We start from the raw sequence: 15,685 nt of genomic DNA, 5'->3' as shown, positions 1-15,685 counted from the left end.
CTGTGCTCCTGGCACTGCCTGTCCTCGAGCAAGCACAGTCACAGATTCAAGGGGACAAACTCCAGGGACAGAGTCCAGCTCTTCACCCAACAGCTTTATTTTAAGGTGGGTGAAGGACAGCTGATGGCAGTGTGCAGTTACATGCTGTGCAGCTAGCAGCTGGTTGCAGTGATGCTCTGTTGGTCACAGTCTGTCACAAACACCTCTGGCACCAGGACTTCCTGCAGTCCTTGGTCCCACCTGGTCTCCTTCCTGTTCCTGTCGAGGTCCTGTCTTGATCTCAGGGTCCCTCCCTAGGCATGCCTAAGCCCCAGCTATAGGGTCTCCTCAGCTAGAGCTTGCTCTGGTTTGGTGTCTGTTCCACCCTGATGACACCTTCCTGTGCGCAGGTGACAGCCAGGACCCCATCCCTGCGCCACAGCCGTCCCTGCACCAAGCCGCGGCACCCACCTGCAGAGAGCAACTGTCAGACTGCAGCCCAGTGTCCCCAGGACAGGCAGGGCTGGCCTTGGCCATGAAGGTCTTCCAAAAACGCACTAAGGACTTACCAGCCCAGGGGCTCTCACACTCGTACAGCATCCAGTGGTCAGCTCTGAAGGGCGCATGGAACCACATGGAATGGTCAAGGGACACCATGAACTTGACGTGGTACTGCCGATGCGGGAGCAGGGCCGTGCCCAGGAAGGCGTAGTCAGAGATGTAGGCGGCCACACAGCAATGCACCTTCATGTCAGTCTCCCCTGCAGAGCAACCAGTGCTGCCCGTCCCGCGGGGGCCCATGGGACACGCCTGGGGGGCAGCGCAGCACAAGGCAGAGCCTCAGGGGCTCTGCTGCCCTGGAGCCAGCTGCCAAGCACAGCTGAGATTCTTCCAGACTTACTCTCTTTGCCGTGCCATGCCTCAGTGTGGGTCACGGCATCACCTCTGCACCCACACCTGTATTACAGCCTTGAAGTGCCCAGGCTGGGGCGCAGGCAGCCCCCTTATCACAGCTCTACCAGCCCACTCTGTTGCAACAGTGCTCCACAGTGTGAGCTGGTGCTTAAGCCCTTGGATTGGGAGGCACCTGGACCCAGCAGGACCCACCTATGTAGCCTCGTGCTCGCACCCAGAAGAGCTGCTTCGGCTCTTGTGGCTCTGAACTGAATATATCTGGTGGGTTCACGGGTTTAATGTCAATCGGCACATCCTGAGCTTGGATCTTGGTGAGATGCTTCCTGTATCTCTCAGCCACATTAGGATTCCTGCAGCCCGGAACAGAGAAGCAAAGTTAACACCAGACAGGCAGGTTGGATCACATCCTACTGGCAGCAGCTCCAGCTCAGGGACCCAGGGGCACACAGAGACTAGAGCAGCACAGCTCCTGTCATGTCCTGCTCCTCTGTTTCACTCCCAGGTATACTGGAGAATTCCTCACAGTCCTCTCCCACACCTCCCTATGCCCCAGGCAACAAGGAGCATCCCCAGCGTGTCCCTTCCACCCCACTACTCACTGCAGGAACTTCTGGATGAGCTCCTCCTGTGTCAGAAGCTCCTCGGGGGGTGGCACGGTCGGCATGGTGAACTGGTGCTGCACTGGGCTTCCCTGGGAGAGCTGGAAGGAGGCCTGGCAGGTGAAGATCGGCTGTCCGTGCTGGATGGCCTTTACGGAACGAACAGAGAAACTCTTCCCTGTACGGGTCCGCTCCACCTCGTACAGCACTGGCACCTTGGGGTCCCCTGGGACAGGAAAGGGACATTGTGCCGGCTGGGCCACGGCGCACCACGCACAGCCGAAACCTGCCCTGAAGCGCCACTCACACCCTCCCTATTTTGCTGGGACCGGGATGACAGCGCCTCCTCACTCCTGCGAACTTCCCTCGCGTCTCAGACACTGCCGGGCCTCTCCCGAGCCCCTGCACCCCGTCCCCGCCGCCCGGTTCCCCGGTTCCTCGGGCGCACCTGTCCGCACGAAGTAGCAGTGCAGCGAGTGCACCTGCTCGTCGCGGCTCACGGCATGGGCTGCCGCCACCAGCGCCTGCCCCACGATCTGCCCGCCGAAGAGGTGCTGCGTGGCGGGTACCCAGTGGTGCCGGCCCCTGCGGGGAGAAGGCGGCCGCGGTGAGGGTGGCGGCGGAGGAGGAAGCGGCCCGGTCCCGCTACCCGGCATCCACGCGCACCTGAAGAGGTCGACCTCCAGCCGCTCCAGATTCAGCACACTGGTGATCAGCACGCTGCGCAGGTCCCCGGGCGGCGGCGGCCCGGATCCCCGCCCCGCTCCAGCCCCACCGGCGCCGCCCGGAGCCGCCATCACCTCCGCGAGCTGGGACCGGCACCGCGACCCGACCAGCACGGCGGACCAGGAAGCACCGCCCATCCGCGGGGCGAAGGCCGCCATGTGATTGGACAGTAGAGCTGTCAGTCACCCTTGTCTTGTCAGGATGCTCTGGGCTGGTTGGTTTGCCTCCTGTCAATCGGAAGAAGACGGCGCTGATTGGTCAATTATCACGACGAGGGCGGTGCCCGGCCGGTTTAACGGGGATGGCGGGGTGGGCTTGGGCCGGTCCTGGGGCCGCGGAGCCGACGGCCGGGCGGAGAGTGTCCGGGTGTGCCCCCGTGCCCATCCCTCGCCATGCGCCCGCTTCCTCGCCTACAAGGGCTGCCTCTACGGCCTGCAGAGCTGCGTCGCGGCGCGCAGCCACTAACCGGTAACACGGCACCGCTGTCCGCCAGCACGTCAGGTAAGGTCCGCCCGCCGCGTCCGCCTGCAGCTCTCAGCAGCCCCTGTGGTAGGGCCGGGTCCCCCGGTGTAGCACCGCCAGGCCCCGTGGTGACACCGCTTGGGCCCAGCCCAGCGCTTCCCCGGGGCACAGGCCCTGTCCCGTACCTGGCTTTGATAACCGGGCTGATCCCGGTAGTGTGATGCCCCGGTACCGGGGCACTGCCAGCTGTGCCACTGACGTGCTGTGTTCACTGTACAGCTCCTGCCTTTTTCAGCTCAAGACTCCCAAGCGTCGGCATCTGCAGCATTCTCCAGCTGTCCTTACCTCACTGCGGTGGAAAGGTGATACCAGGTTTCCCTCAGGGAGCACTTGACTCCACGGCCTTCACTTCTCCAAGCGGGTGTAGTGACCCTGTTCCCATCCTAGCTGGTGGATCTGCTTGTGTGCACAAAGGCTGCAAGGTCACTCACTAGTTACGCAACTGCTCCCTTTGCCCTTTTAAAATATAACTTACCTTCTTAAAATACAATTTAACCTCCTTCCTTGAAACTTTTCTTGTCATGTTCTAGCCTGCTCCTCCAGAGCTGCAGAGCCGTGCAGTTTAGGGATAAAGACACAAACACATGGTTATCAGCTTCCACACCAATGTGATGAAGTGCTTCTTCAAGCAGTTGCTCAGAGTCTTTTCCTACACCGGGCGCCGGGCAAGGGAGGACAAGTCCTCTACACCTTCCTTGTGGAGAGCAAGGAGCGAGGGCGGAGAGCGGTGCACTTATTGCTGAAGAGAGAGACATGAGAGTCCAGTCGCTGAGCCTCGAGCTGCTGCAGAGCGATGGGGAGCAGCTGTAGGAGGGAGGAGGGTGAGGCAGCCAGGCAGGAGCCGGTGTCCGCACGTCTCTCTAGGTAGCGGCCGCACCGAGGGGCACTCCCGGCGTCCCGGGCCGGGTGCGATGCAGAGCGGGCGCTGCGGGCGGCGCCCGAACGCTCCGGTCCCGCCGCGGCGGGCGGTGCCGTGCGAGGCCACACCGCGCGGGGACGGGCACGGGCGGGGGAGGCGGCGGCGGAGCGCGGCAGGGACCGGGATGCGCCGCGATGTCCCCGCCGGTAGCGGCAGCCCGGAGCTGGCCCGCGCCTTCCCGGCGGCCGCGTTGCAGCTCTCCGTGTCCCCCCTCTGCAAGTGGCTGCAGCAGCTGTGCCTGGAGCACCGCACCGAGTGGTTGGTCGTGATCGCCGCCAGGCAAGCTATGGGTGCAGGCACAGAGAGCCGCCAGCAGGAGCTGCTCACCGTCCTGAGAGACCTCATCAGGCTGGACTTGCTGCCTCAGCTCCACCTTCACTGGCTACTCGAGGATGGGATCTGGGACACGGACAGAAGGCAGCTGGGGGGAGAGCAGCGACTTCTTCATGGAGCTGGAGATTGTCATCCAAAGGTTAGGTCAGATTTTCAGTGCTCTCTGGAGAGCTGCATCACCACCTTGGCTCAGCACTACAAAGAGTGTGTTTCTAAGATCCCACCTGATGCCATGATGCTCTCTGCTCCCCATCCTGATCACTGTGCTGCTCAGGCAGCTCCCCAAAGTCTGCCTATTTCAGACTCACCTCTTTCCCCTCTGGTGTGCCGGAGTAACACATCCCAGAGTCCTGGCCAGGCTTCTCATGCTATGGCAGCAGCTCAGCAGAAGCAGCAGCCTGTGTCAGCTTCTCTTGCAGCTGTTGAGAATTGTGTGATTGTTCTCTGGAGTTCACCAGCTCTCTGAAGCCCTTCAGCGTCAGCCTGGAACACCTCATGCTCTTCTCCAGAGTGAGCCAGCAAGCTCAGTCCCTGTTAGATACTGTATCTTGTGTTAAAACTGGAGGCCAAGGAAACCTCAGAGGATGACAGTGAAGATTAGATTACCCGAAGGACTGAAGACGGCATCAGGCAGTCTTTGAGTGGCATTTACACAGAGACTGCTGCCAGGCTGTGCCTGAGTGAGCTGGCAGTGGTTTGGAAGTCCAGGCAGTTGACTGGCACCAGGTAGGACACACTCAGTTTACATATCCTGGAGGATGCTCACCCTGCGGGCATCTTCCAGAAAGGCCCAAGTAGCTACACTTGCCACTTCAACCATGCCTTCCAACTGCCCTGCTGGCACATCTTGGCTGTGCTGAATTCAAACAGGAAGCTCTTGCAGAGGGAGATGCTCAGTAGACGATGGGAGAGGGGATGTGATGCCCATCAGGCCGGGTTAGACAGTGTTGATGGCCTCCTGCAGGTCCTAAAGAGCTCCTGGAACAAGTCTTTGGATAAATGCCTGGTGGTGTCCTTCCTTACAGCAGAGATCAGCCAGCTCCCCACCACGGTAGTGAGGACTTTGAGCACAGGACTCTGGGAGCTGGCTGACAGCTGGATCAGGCCCCACACTGAAGTCAAGCTCCAGCACTGAGTGGGAGCTGAGCTGGGTGCTTCCACTGTGTTCTGTCTTGCACCTTCATTCCCCTCAGCCTGCTATTTCCTTGGTGTGGAAGGGGCAGTTTGGGTCCTTGATCTGCTGAGTGTGTGTCACTTCTTGCACAGGGCAGCAGAGGAACTGGATTGGGAGCTCCTGATCCCACAGGCAGTGTAACAGCCACTGACCTGGCTAGCATCTGTGGCTGGGAGCCAGCTCTGGGTGGTGTGATGTAGGAGGTGCTGCTATCATAGAAACTGCTGAGTTGGAAGGGACCTATTGGGATCATGTCCAACTCCCAGTCCTGTGCAGGACACCACAAAAATCCCACCATGTGCCTGAGAGATACTTCCTGAGTCCAGATAATACCTGAACAGGCTTGATGCCATGGCCACTGCCCATGGGAGCCTGTTCCAGTGCTCAGCCACCCTTTAGGTGAAAAACCTCTTTCTGATATCCTATCTCAATCTCTCCTGACTCAGCTTTATACCATTTCCTCAAGTTCTGTCACTGGTCATGACAGTGAAGAGATCAGTACCTTCCCTTCTGCTTCCTCTCATGAAGATGTTGAAGACCACAATGAGGTCTTCCCTCAGTTTCCTCTTCTCCAGGCTGAACAGACCAAGTTACCTCAACTATTCCTCATAAACTTTGCCTCCAGTCCCATCACCATCCTTGTGGCATCTTTTGAACTCTAATAGCTCAATATCATTTTTATATTGTGGTGCCAAAACTGCCCCCAGGACTTGAGGTGAGGCTGCACCAGAGCAGGGCAGGACAATCCCCTCCCTTGCTGGCAGTGCTGTGCCTGATACACCCCAGGACACGACTGGCCCTCCCAGCTGCCAGGACACTGCTGACTCACATTCAACTTGCCATCTACCAGGATTCCCAGGTCCCTTTCCACAGTGCTGGTCTCCAGCTGCTTGTTCCCCTGTCTATATATACAACCAGGGCTGCCCTGTACAAGGTGCAGAATCTGTCACTTGCTCTTGTTAAACTTCATATGTTGGTGATTGCCCATCTCTCCAATTTGTTGAGGTCTCTGCCCTCAGTGGAGTTGACAGCTCCTCCCAATTTACTGTCATCAGCACTAAACATTAGTATATTACTTACAATTCCTTCAAGTCCTGAGTCCAAGTCATTAATGAAGATGTTGAAGAGAATTGGGTCAATGATGGAGCCCTGTGGAACCCCTCCAGTGACTGGACACCAGCCTGATGTCACCCCATTCACTATAACTCTTTGTGCCCAACCTGTGAGCCAGTTGCTCACCCACTGTGTAACAGGATTATTCAGCTGCAAGCTGGACACTTTGTCGAAAAGAATACTGGGACAGACAGTATCAAAAGCTTTGCTGAAGCCCAAAAACATTAAATCTACCGGCTTTCTTTGATCAATTAGGTGGGTTACCCTGTTGAAGAAGAAAATCATGTTCAACAAGTAGAACTTTCCCCTCATGAGGATGTGCTGGCTGCAACTGGTGACTATGTTCTCCTCCAGGTGTTTTTCAAGACCTGCCAGAATGATCTTTTCCATGATTTTACTGGGCACTGAAGTGAGACTGACAGGCCTGTAGTTTCTTGGGTTTTCCTTCTTGCCCTTCTTTGAAATCGGGACATCATTCCCCAGCTTCCCGTCATTTGGGACCTCTCCAGATTCCCAAAACTGTTCAAAATCATCGAGAGTCTTTGTGATGACATCAGCCAGCTCTTTGTGGTTTCTCCAATTAATCCCATAAGGCCCCATAGATTTGTAGGATCTAGGTACAAAAACATGTGACAAAACTATTTCATCTGTGGCCAGCACCCGCAGGTCCTTGCAGCATCCAGCTGTGAGGTTGTGCAACAGAGCCAATAAATCACCCTTGTGTTGTTTGGGAGCTGAGTCTGTCCCTGTGCCAGCTGCAGCCACCCCTCCCTTCCCAGAGAACAGGGAATGGGGAATCAGGCATGGCTTTAGGCAGTGCTCCTCAATGGTTGGTGGTCTTGTCTCACTGTGGTGCCCGAGGTGGCAGCTCCTGAATCCCTGCAATCCCGCTGTGCTGCAACCCATTATAGAGCAGGGCTGTTGTTTGTCTGGTTGCAGCAGCTGCTCTCAATTCCTCAAGAGGAACCCGCCCTCGTGTGCGGGGGTCACTGCCGGGCAGACAACACTGCAGGGAGGTGGGGAGCAGAGGCTTCGTGCAAGGGTGGGGGAGGGAAAACGGCCTGGAGAGTAAACGCCCTGGACTGTGGGTGCTGCTCTGGAGTGGGTGAGTTCCCCAGCCCCGTCGCAGCCAGATGAGCTCCAGCCCCAGCAGCTCCCAGCCTGTTGTTGGGACATAGCAGAGAATGTCAGAAAGCTTGCTCCATTGCTGTGGTTTGGTCACTGTCCATGTTTTCCCCATTTAGCAATTCCTTCATTAACACTTTGATGTTGATGAAGTTGGCCATGGTTGCGGGCTGGGGATTTCCTTTGAGCAAGAGTTTTGTAACATGATCTGATACTATCGAGTCTCCGACTAAATATAGCATCATGTTTCTTTAAAACACCTTTTTGTAAGCTTAGAGATGCTTGTTTCCCCTTTGGTTGTGCTGTGGACGAAGCCTGGAAGGCTTTGCCCACCCCTTCGCTATCTTTTTGGCTCCTGTGGGCACCCCTCTCATTTTAGGAGACCTCTCTTCTCCAGCCTGTTCCTCTGCACAGCTGCCACCCTGCCTCCCCTCCGGCCTGGCACTGCAGGATGCCAGCTGCCAACCCCACCTGCCAGGAGTTGAGGGGTCTGGCTGAGGGCACGGAGCTGAGGGCATGGAGCTCCAAGTCAGGATGGCTGTGCCCCGCACCAGGTCACTGTGACTGGCTCTGTGACCACAGACACGTGCCCAAGCAAAGGCTGCTGCCAGCACTGCTGTCTGGGTGCTCCAGCATCTGACCTGTCCCCCTCCAAGCTAAACACACAGGAAATAACTCATCGTTCTCTGGGTAAACATCTTTCCCAAGAGTGAAACTACGCAGCCAGGATGAGCGTCCAGCTGTAATTTACCTCCACGTGAGTGCAGTGCTGTGCCCTCCCACTTTTCACCCACCCCAGTACTCGTTCTGATCCTCCCAGACAGTCCCAGTGTAATTCCAGGGCCAAGGACACGTCCTGAACCCCACAGGGCTGTGGCCTGTGCTCCCGTCCTCACTGGTGGGGGAACTGCTCCCACGAGGGGTTGCTGAAGCACAGGGTGGGGGGTCCCAGCTCCCCAAGCCTCCTTTGACAGAGTCTTGTCTGGAAGCACTTTATTGCTCTCTCTGACCCACATAAATCCCCCTGCCCGTGCTCTGGGCATGCCACAACGTCAGTTTGGGGAAAATCCCAACCCCACTTTGCCCTGCTCTCATGTCAGCCCTTCAGTGGCACATGCTTGGGTGAGTGGGCAGGGAGGGGCACAGAGCCTGCTGGGTAGCCATCACTGGGGCTGTTGATGTGGGGGGCAGCCCAGCAGCACCCTCAATACCTCACTCATGTTGGCAGAAGCTCTTGAGTAGTGGGGGCAAGTCCAGGCCATCGATGGCCAGGCGGTGCACAATGTGTTTCTGGATAACCAGCCGGCACAGCGTCTGCAGGGAAGGAACTGGAAGAGAACAGATAGTACCTGAGCTAGGCAAGTCAGCAGTGAGGCTGAGCACAGAGGGGTGGAGGAGCTGGCAGAGCTTCTCAGAGGCACTGTGGTTCAAGGGTGAGTTCTGTGGCATCATCCTGCCGTGGGTTTGAACTGGCTGTGCGGGGGCTGGTGCCAGGCTGCTCCAGCAGGGCTGGAAGCTAAAGGGCCCCAGGCAGCAAAGTTATTAGGAGAAAGGTTGAGAGACAGTTACGTGCCCAAGCTGTGTGTGAATGTGCCTGGTTTTCATTTCTTTCTCTGGCAGCTGTCAAGCACCTCTCTGCTGCAGTCCTTTTCCATCCCACTCCCTTGGTCTGCCTGCACTGGCCCCAGCACTAGGCTGCTGGGTGAGTGTCTACAGGCTGGGGCTGCATTGCCTGCAGAGACAGCACCTGCCATGTCTTTGGGGCAGACCACCATGAGAACCATCTCCTTGGGCACCTGCACAGAATCTGTCTGGTTCCTGCTCCTGTGATACCACTTCCTGGAGCCATGAGTGGCTCAGCAGTGTGGGTACTGTCTGCTGCAGCCAGCACTCCCCTCAGGTGTTTCACCAGGGAGAATACCTTCTAGCCTTGGGACAAAAGCAGCTGCTCTTGACACCAGTATATGACACCAGTATATGAAGCAGTGTCTCCCAGTGCTGGGGGCAGCCAGTACTCTGACTGTAGCTCTTCTTCTGGCTCTGTCTCACCTGATCCATGTCCTCATTTTTCCAGCATGGTGCTAATTAGCACTCATTAGCCTGGTCCCTCCCAGCAAACCAAGGGACGCGGGATAATGCCCAGGCATCCCAGGGTGTCTGCCCATGGAACACCGTGTCTGGGGCACGCGGCAGGTGCGTGGGCACAGTGTGCTGAGCCTTGATGTATGTAGGCGGATGTTTTGATGCCAGAGCAGGATCTTGGTTGGCTCTGCCTGCCACGTGCGGTAGGCAAGGCTGGACACAGTGAGGCCTCACAGCTCTGGGACGGCCCTAAACACCCAACCCCATCACTCTGGGAAGGGTGGCCAGGGGGGCTCCGCCTGACTGCTGCTGCTGCTGCTGAGGGTCTCTCCCCTGACCCCAGCACAGTGCCCATGGCAGAGCTTTCATCAGACACTGCCCAGCAGTGGTATTGTGGATCTTGCCTGTGCTCCACAAGGACCAGAGGCTTTCCTGTGCCTTCTCACCTCCTGTGTCCCTCTGCCCAGTGGCACCTTCCTACTGTTGGCTACTATGGGATGACCCCACCAGAGCATCCCCACTCCCGGCCCACACAGCATGTGCCACAGGGAGGGGCACAGGTACCTACAGCCATAATCCACTGGGATGACTCGGACACTCTTGGTGGAGGCGAAGACGTCAATGACAGCGTAGAGCGGGCGGGTGGTGGGCAGGCCCCTGGCGCTCGGCCCCATGTCCTCACCATTGATGATGATGTGCATGTCAGCAGTGCCGTCGGGCTGCGGGGCGTACAGCACCCCGATGCGGCTGCGCCGGGCGGTCGCGGGCAGCACATTCATCTTGTACAAGTCATCCAGGATGTGGCTGTAGCAGCTGGGCCGGCTGCGCCCCACCAGCGTGTCACGGGGGATCCGCACCCTCTGGATCAGCAGGAAGGGCTCCCAGGGCCGCCCCCGCGCCTGCACCTCCTCCCCCTCCACCACCACACGGTTGTGGTTCCGGGTGATGGCGAACACCCAGGTGTCTCCCATGTTGACCAGGTCCGGCAGCGAGTACTCAGGTACTACCTCCAGGCTCTGGGGATCATGGGCTGTCAGTCCCACACGCAAGTGCCCACACCAGCCCAGCTCCTTCTCCTCAATCTCCACCAGGAATATCTGCCCGGGTGCCAGAGGCTCCTGGCTGAAGCAAAGCCCGTTGGCGAAGCTCTCCACCCGTGTGGCTTGCGTGTGTGAGGCATCTAGGCGGATGTTGGTGCCGTGGATGTGGTGGAAGCGTGCAGCAAGCCGGCACCGGGCAGCCATTGCGGCCAGAGCTATTTTTAACTGTCCCTGTCACAGCTGCTGTGAGGTGGTGACAGCCTGGCTGGGAGGGACAAGCAGAGAGCTCAAGGGGGGTCCTAGTGCCATGGGGGAGGTTGCGGGGGGGAGGGGGAGGTGGCTGCTGGGTACAACCAGGCCCAAACCAGACCCACAGACATTTCACAATGGACTGTCCAGTGATGCCACCTGGGCCAGAGTGCCTGGCTGTGCCAATGCTGTTCAGCAGTGTCCGGAGGTGCACAGTGATACCAGCTATAGCCAGCAGTGGCCGGTGGTCATCACACGGTGATGCTCGGCTTTACCCAGCGCTGCTGGGTGGCACCCAGCTGGTGTTCCCCACCGGCCGGTGGTAGTGGCCGGTGGTAGTGGCCGGTGGTACCCAGCCATACCGGCTATACCCAGCAGTGCCCGACACCCAGCTGTAACCGGTGGTGCCCGGCAGTGCCCGCCGGCTACCCCGTTGGGGTGCGGGGGCTCTGTCGGTGCCCCCCGCACGGGCCTGGTCCCGGTCCCGGTCCCGGGCCGCTCCCACGTGCGCGGGCGGGGCCGGGGCGGGACCGGCCGCCCCCGGGGCGCTGATTGGGCGCCGCCGGGCCCCGCCCCGCTCACGTGAGCGCCGCAGGTCATATGGGCGCGTGTCATGTGCCCGCCGTGACCGCCGCCTGCGAGCGCCGCGCCGGGAGCGGCCGCGGTCAGCGGGACCGGGGGGCACCGGGACGGGACCGGGGGGATGGGCTGGAGGGACTGGGACCCGCGCCAGGGGAGCCGATTGTGCCGGGCTGGGAGCAGCCCCGAGTGGGGGGCCGGGGCTGGGCAGCGGGGCCGGGGCGCTCGCGGGGCGCTGCCGCGGCCGTTCCTGGCCGACGGCGCCCTGGCCGTCCCTTCCGCCCACCGCAGATGGGGCCAGTGTTGCTGTCGTCGCTGCTGCTGCTGGGGTTGTGCCGGGCCGCCCCCCCGGACCATGAGGTGACGTACCTGCCCGGGCTGCCAAAGCAGCCCTCCTTCCGCCACTTCTCTGGCTACCTCTGCGCCGGGCCGGGCAAGTACCTGCACTACTGGTACGTGGGACTGCACCTGGCGATGGGGGGGCATCGGCTGGCAGCGGGCACTCACAGCTGTACATCCGCAGGTTCGTGGAGGCCCAGAGCAATCCCCAGAGCAGCCCCCTGGTGCTGTGGCTGAACGGGGGCCCTGGCTGCAGCTCCATGGAGGGCTTCCTGAAGGAGCATGGCCCCTTCCTGGTTAGTAGTCACTGCTATCCCGTGGCTCAAGGACTTAGGGGATGACCGGCTGCTTGGCATGAGCCATCCTGCTGTGTCCTGCCCTGCTTTGCCCAAAGTCACCACCTTCTTCCTCAGATCCAGCCCGATGGGGTCACACTGAAGTACAATGAGTACGCATGGAACAAGGTACAGGCGCTGCTTCCCTTTGTGGCTTCAAGATGGGGTGGCCCTGAGCGAGTTCCTCCTGCCCTCTCCATGGAGCCGACCCTCCCGCCGCTCCCCTCCCACCCAACACACCCTCCTCTTGAGTCTGCTGTTGAGCAGCACAGGAATGTGGCCACCCCAGCACAGCTCTGGGGCGGGCCATACTCCTGCGGGTGCTGCCGTGGGTGGGGCCAGCAGCCCTTGGCCCCACTGAGCCAGATGGTCTCCCCTGATTGCTGGCTCCTCTGCTGTCCTCGCAGATTGCCAACATCCTCTATGTGGAGTCTCCTGCTGGTGTCGGTTTCTCATATTCTGATGACAAGAAGTATGCCACAAATGACACAGAGGCGAGTGACTGGGGTGTAGGGAGAGCCCTGCTCCCCTGCCTGCCCTCTCCTGGGCATAGAGTACAGCCTCACCACCTGACCATGCCACCTTCTCCCTGCAGGTTGCTCACAACAACTACCTGGCACTGAAGGACTTCCTCCGGCTCTTCCCCGAGTACTCCAAGAATGATCTGTTCCTTACAGGGGAGAGCTATGGAGGGGTCTACATTCCCACACTGGCAGAGTGGGTGATGCAGGACCCCAGCCTCAACCTGAAGGTGGGCAGCTTGGCTCTGCCTAGCTGGGGAGCAGAGGGCTTGGCACAGCCAGGGTGGGACCAGCCGGGATGTAGGGCACGCCTGGCCCAGCAGCCTTTCATCTCTTCCTGGGGTTCTGGCAGCAACTGCTGGTGGACGTGTCTGTCCCTGCTGCCGGGGCAGCGTCCTCAGGCACCCCCAACCCTCCCTGTTCCCTCTGCAGAGTAAACAGTTCCACATCTGCTTCCTGCCTGTGGCTGCTGTGCTGTGACTGCCCCGCGGGGAGCTGGAACACAACAGGGTTGTTTTCTTCTTGCCTCGCAGGGAATCGCTGTGGGAAACGGCCTCTCATCTTATGAGATCAATGACAACTCCCTGGTTTACTTTGCCTATTACCACGGGCTGCTGGGGACTGAGTAAGAGCGGAGGGAATGTTGGTTGTGCCATCCCTGTGCAAGCAGGATGGGTGCACAGCTGAGGCTGGGGCTGTCTGGGTGGGTGGTATTGAGACAAGGGCAGTACCTAGCCTGCCCTGGGCCAGCAGCTGGGCTGTGGCTCCTTGTCCCAGGCAGCTCCCATGGGTGCATTTGTTTGTGGGGTAAAGAGGGCACGGGGCTAAGCTGTGTGCTTTGTGGCCACTGGGCAGAGAGCTGTCAGGTCAGTGTTGCCACCTGGCCCAGGTAGTCCTGGTCTCTGCCTGCAGGCTGTGGAAAGACCTTCAGGAGTTCTGCTGCTCCCAGGGGAAATGCAACTTCCATGACAACTCCAACCTGAACTGCACACTCAAGGTGAGGGAACCAGAGCCTATACATGTGCTGAACAACATGTGCCTGGTTCTCAGTGGGCCCACAGTTCCACAAGGATCCTGCTAAGTCACAAACCCTTCTTACGGCTCCTTGCAGATGGGGGAGATGATTCAGATTGTAGAAGAGTCTGGCCTCAATATTTACAACCTCTATGCCCCATGTGATGGCGGTGTCCCAGGGAGCATGAGGTAAGAGTGGCCCCAGGGAAAATGGTTCTATAGGCACGAGCTCGCTTTGGTTGTACTGGCACAGAGGGACATGGTGGGCTGGGCAGAGTGCCCCTCTGAGACAAATGCATGGTGTGTGGCTGCTGCTGAGGACTCCCCCCAGGAGAGCTCTTAGCCCTTGTTCTCCAGGGTTTTCAGTCTGTCCTCATACTCACTCTGGCTACAGGTACGAGGGCGATTATCTCATCACACATGACCTGGGAAACTCCTTCATCCGGATGCCCCTGAGGTTCTCCTGGCGGCAGGTGAGCAGCAGTGCTCACGCTGCTGGGCTGTGAGCAGCCTCTGTTCAGCCAGTTGTGCTGTTGTGGGCAAGAGGGGCAGAAAGCAGCTGTTCCATGGGGCAGGTGCTGCTGTGACAGTGACTCTCCCAACTCTCCCAGAACTTGTTCCGGATGCCAGTAGCCCGAAAGAAGGTCCGGATGGACCCACCCTGTACCAACTCCACAGCCCCTAGCATGTATCTGAACTCCCCCGAGGTGCGGAAGGCTCTGCACATCTCCCCTGAGGCCCCAGAGTGGCAGGTGTGCAGGTGAGCAAGCTGTGGACAGGGAGGGACGACTCTGAGAATGAGCAGACATGATGCCAATGCTTCCTTCACAGCTTTGACGTGAACCGCAGCTACAAGCGCCTGTACATGCAGATGAATGAGCAGTACCTCAAGCTGCTCGGAACCACGGTGTGTGCAGGGGAGCCCACAGACTGGGAGTGTCTCTGCCAGCTCATCCTACCTGGCTGGGGCTGCTGCCCTGCCAACAGCTCACCCTCTTGTCTGCTACACAGAAATACCGGATCCTGGTGTACAATGGGGACGTAGACATGGCTTGCAACTTTCTCGGGGATGAGTGGTTTGTGGATTCCCTGTGCCAGAAGGTAAATGGGCAGGGCCCAGGCCATGCCAGTCACTGGCTCTGGGCTATGTGCTGTACCTGGATGTGGCAGGAGCATGGCCAGAGCCAGCCACAGGTGCTGAATACTCTGCTGCTACTCCCAGGTGCAGGTGGCTCGTCGGCCCTGGCTCTACACTGAAAACGGTGAGAACCAGATCGGTGGCTTTGTGAAGGAATTCACCAACATTGCTTTCCTCACTGTCAAGGTAGGGCTGGGGGCCAGGGATGGGGCTGTGGGTGGGTGTGCTGGACACCAAGGCTCCAGTCAGGGTAGGGTGGTGTCTGCTGGGCTGTGGCAGCACCCCAGCCACACTGACAACCTCTGCACCTTTCCTACAGGGAGCTGGCCACATGGTGCCCACTGACCGGCCGCTTGCTGCCTTCACCATGTTCTGCCGCTTCATTAAGAACCAGCCTTACTAAGAGCTGCAGAGATAGTGCCTGGTGCTCCAGCTGCTCTCACCACCCCACCTGCCCTCGTCGCTGGCACCTTGCAGAGCCTGTCCTCGCTGCTGCTCGGCTACGCCATGGATGTGTCATGCCTGCAGCCTTCCCCCCTGGCTGGACAGGGCTGCCTGCTATGGGTGGGGGGCATAGGCTCAAGGACTCTTGTCCTTGCAGGAGAGGCAGTGCGCACCTGCTGCAGCCACTTCCCCCCTTGTGGCTTCCTGTCTTGCCTCCTCCCTGTCTGCAGTGGCAGCTGCTTCCCTCCCAGGCAGAGAGCAGTCCCCAGCACTTCCTCTCAAACCCATATGCACACGGCCTGGGCAGGCTGAGGAGCAGCAGCAGGGGGCACCTGGGTCCTGGTCACCTCTACCTTGGCTCTCACCACCTCTGCTCCCACTGAAGGAGACTTACCACCACTACCACAACAATCCCACTGCTAGGGCATGCAGTGCTTCAGGAACTTGCAATAAACTCTGACCAAGGTGGTTCTGCTCCTTCTCGCACCTTTGTGCCAGCTCCTGCTTCGCTTTCCTCTGCTCTCTGAGGAGCACCAGTG

General features: G+C 59.2%; 4 protein-coding genes across 5 annotated transcripts; 2 read left to right on the top strand and 2 right to left on the bottom strand.

The window, feature by feature from the left end:
* Positions 1–79: 79 nt before the first annotated feature.
* Positions 80–3,280, bottom strand: ACOT8 (acyl-CoA thioesterase 8). 2 transcript variants are annotated; one of them, XM_088064482.1, is made up of 8 exons: positions 2,867–2,993; positions 2,686–2,763; positions 2,160–2,446; positions 1,942–2,078; positions 1,494–1,719; positions 1,087–1,244; positions 549–740; positions 80–450 (listed from the first exon to the last, which is right to left on the bottom strand). In XM_088064482.1, exons 3-8 carry the CDS (start codon positions 2,375–2,377, stop codon positions 332–334), a joined length of 1,050 nt encoding a protein of 349 aa, XP_087920608.1. In that variant the 5' UTR covers positions 2,378–2,446; positions 2,686–2,763; positions 2,867–2,993; the 3' UTR covers positions 80–331. The 2 variants fall into 2 exon arrangements, with proteins under 2 accessions (XP_087920608.1, XP_087920607.1); XM_088064481.1 differs by lacking the exons at positions 2,686–2,763; positions 2,867–2,993 and adding an exon at positions 3,027–3,280.
* On the top strand, positions 2,902–5,128 carry LOC102112932 (zinc finger SWIM domain-containing protein 1). Its single transcript, XM_088064756.1, is given in 7 exon segments — positions 2,902–3,043; positions 3,272–3,496; positions 3,606–4,077; positions 4,079–4,152; positions 4,155–4,446; positions 4,448–4,526; positions 4,559–5,128. Coding segments are annotated over 7 exon segments (1,854 nt in total).
* A 3,483-nt stretch (positions 5,129–8,611) lies between these two features.
* On the bottom strand, positions 8,612–10,734 carry NEURL2 (neuralized E3 ubiquitin protein ligase 2). The gene is made up of 2 exons (XM_005524709.3): positions 10,056–10,734; positions 8,612–8,733 (listed from the first exon to the last, which is right to left on the bottom strand). Exons 1-2 carry the CDS (start codon positions 10,729–10,731, stop codon positions 8,618–8,620), a joined length of 792 nt encoding a protein of 263 aa, XP_005524766.1. The 5' UTR covers positions 10,732–10,734; the 3' UTR covers positions 8,612–8,617.
* A 629-nt stretch (positions 10,735–11,363) lies between these two features.
* On the top strand, positions 11,364–15,614 carry CTSA (cathepsin A). The gene is made up of 15 exons (XM_014254147.2): positions 11,364–11,440; positions 11,647–11,807; positions 11,879–11,990; positions 12,108–12,158; positions 12,437–12,523; positions 12,625–12,780; positions 13,084–13,175; positions 13,463–13,547; positions 13,662–13,753; positions 13,959–14,037; positions 14,176–14,324; positions 14,396–14,471; positions 14,576–14,665; positions 14,787–14,888; positions 15,022–15,614. The coding sequence occupies exons 2-15, from the start codon at positions 11,647–11,649 to the stop codon at positions 15,103–15,105; spliced, it is 1,416 nt and encodes a 471-aa protein (XP_014109622.1). The 5' UTR covers positions 11,364–11,440; the 3' UTR covers positions 15,106–15,614.
* The last annotated feature ends 71 nt before the right edge of the window (positions 15,615–15,685 follow it).

This window comes from Pseudopodoces humilis, chromosome 19 (genome assembly GCF_049639895.1).
Source record: "Pseudopodoces humilis isolate 2021_Gansu_Grassland_sample_001 chromosome 19, ASM4963989v1, whole genome shotgun sequence".
Lineage (NCBI taxonomy): Eukaryota > Metazoa > Chordata > Aves > Passeriformes > Paridae > Pseudopodoces > Pseudopodoces humilis.
This window is presented reverse-complemented; position numbering and strand designations above follow the sequence as displayed.

Coding starts and splice junctions, on each gene's coding strand:
- ACOT8 (XM_088064481.1), bottom strand. CDS start 2,377: ATGGCGGCCTTCGCCCCGCGGATGGGCGGTGCTTCCTGGTCCGCCGTG. Junction 1,720..1,941: donor CTGCTACTTCGTGCGGACAG/GTGCGCCCGAGG, acceptor TTCCTGTCCCAG/GGGACCCCAAGGTGCCAGTG. Junction 1,245..1,493: donor CTCATCCAGAAGTTCCTGCA/GTGAGTAGTGGG, acceptor TCCGGGCTGCAG/GAATCCTAATGTGGCTGAGA.
- CTSA (XM_014254147.2), top strand. CDS start 11,647: ATGGGGCCAGTGTTGCTGTCGTCGCTGCTGCTGCTGGGGTTGTGCCGG. Junction 11,808..11,878: donor GGCAAGTACCTGCACTACTG/GTACGTGGGACT, acceptor GTACATCCGCAG/GTTCGTGGAGGCCCAGAGCA. Junction 14,889..15,021: donor TTGCTTTCCTCACTGTCAAG/GTAGGGCTGGGG, acceptor CCTTTCCTACAG/GGAGCTGGCCACATGGTGCC.
- NEURL2 (XM_005524709.3), bottom strand. CDS start 10,731: ATGGCTGCCCGGTGCCGGCTTGCTGCACGCTTCCACCACATCCACGGC. Junction 8,734..10,055: donor CATCCCAGTGGATTATGGCT/GTAGGTACCTGT, acceptor GTTCTCTTCCAG/TTCCTTCCCTGCAGACGCTG.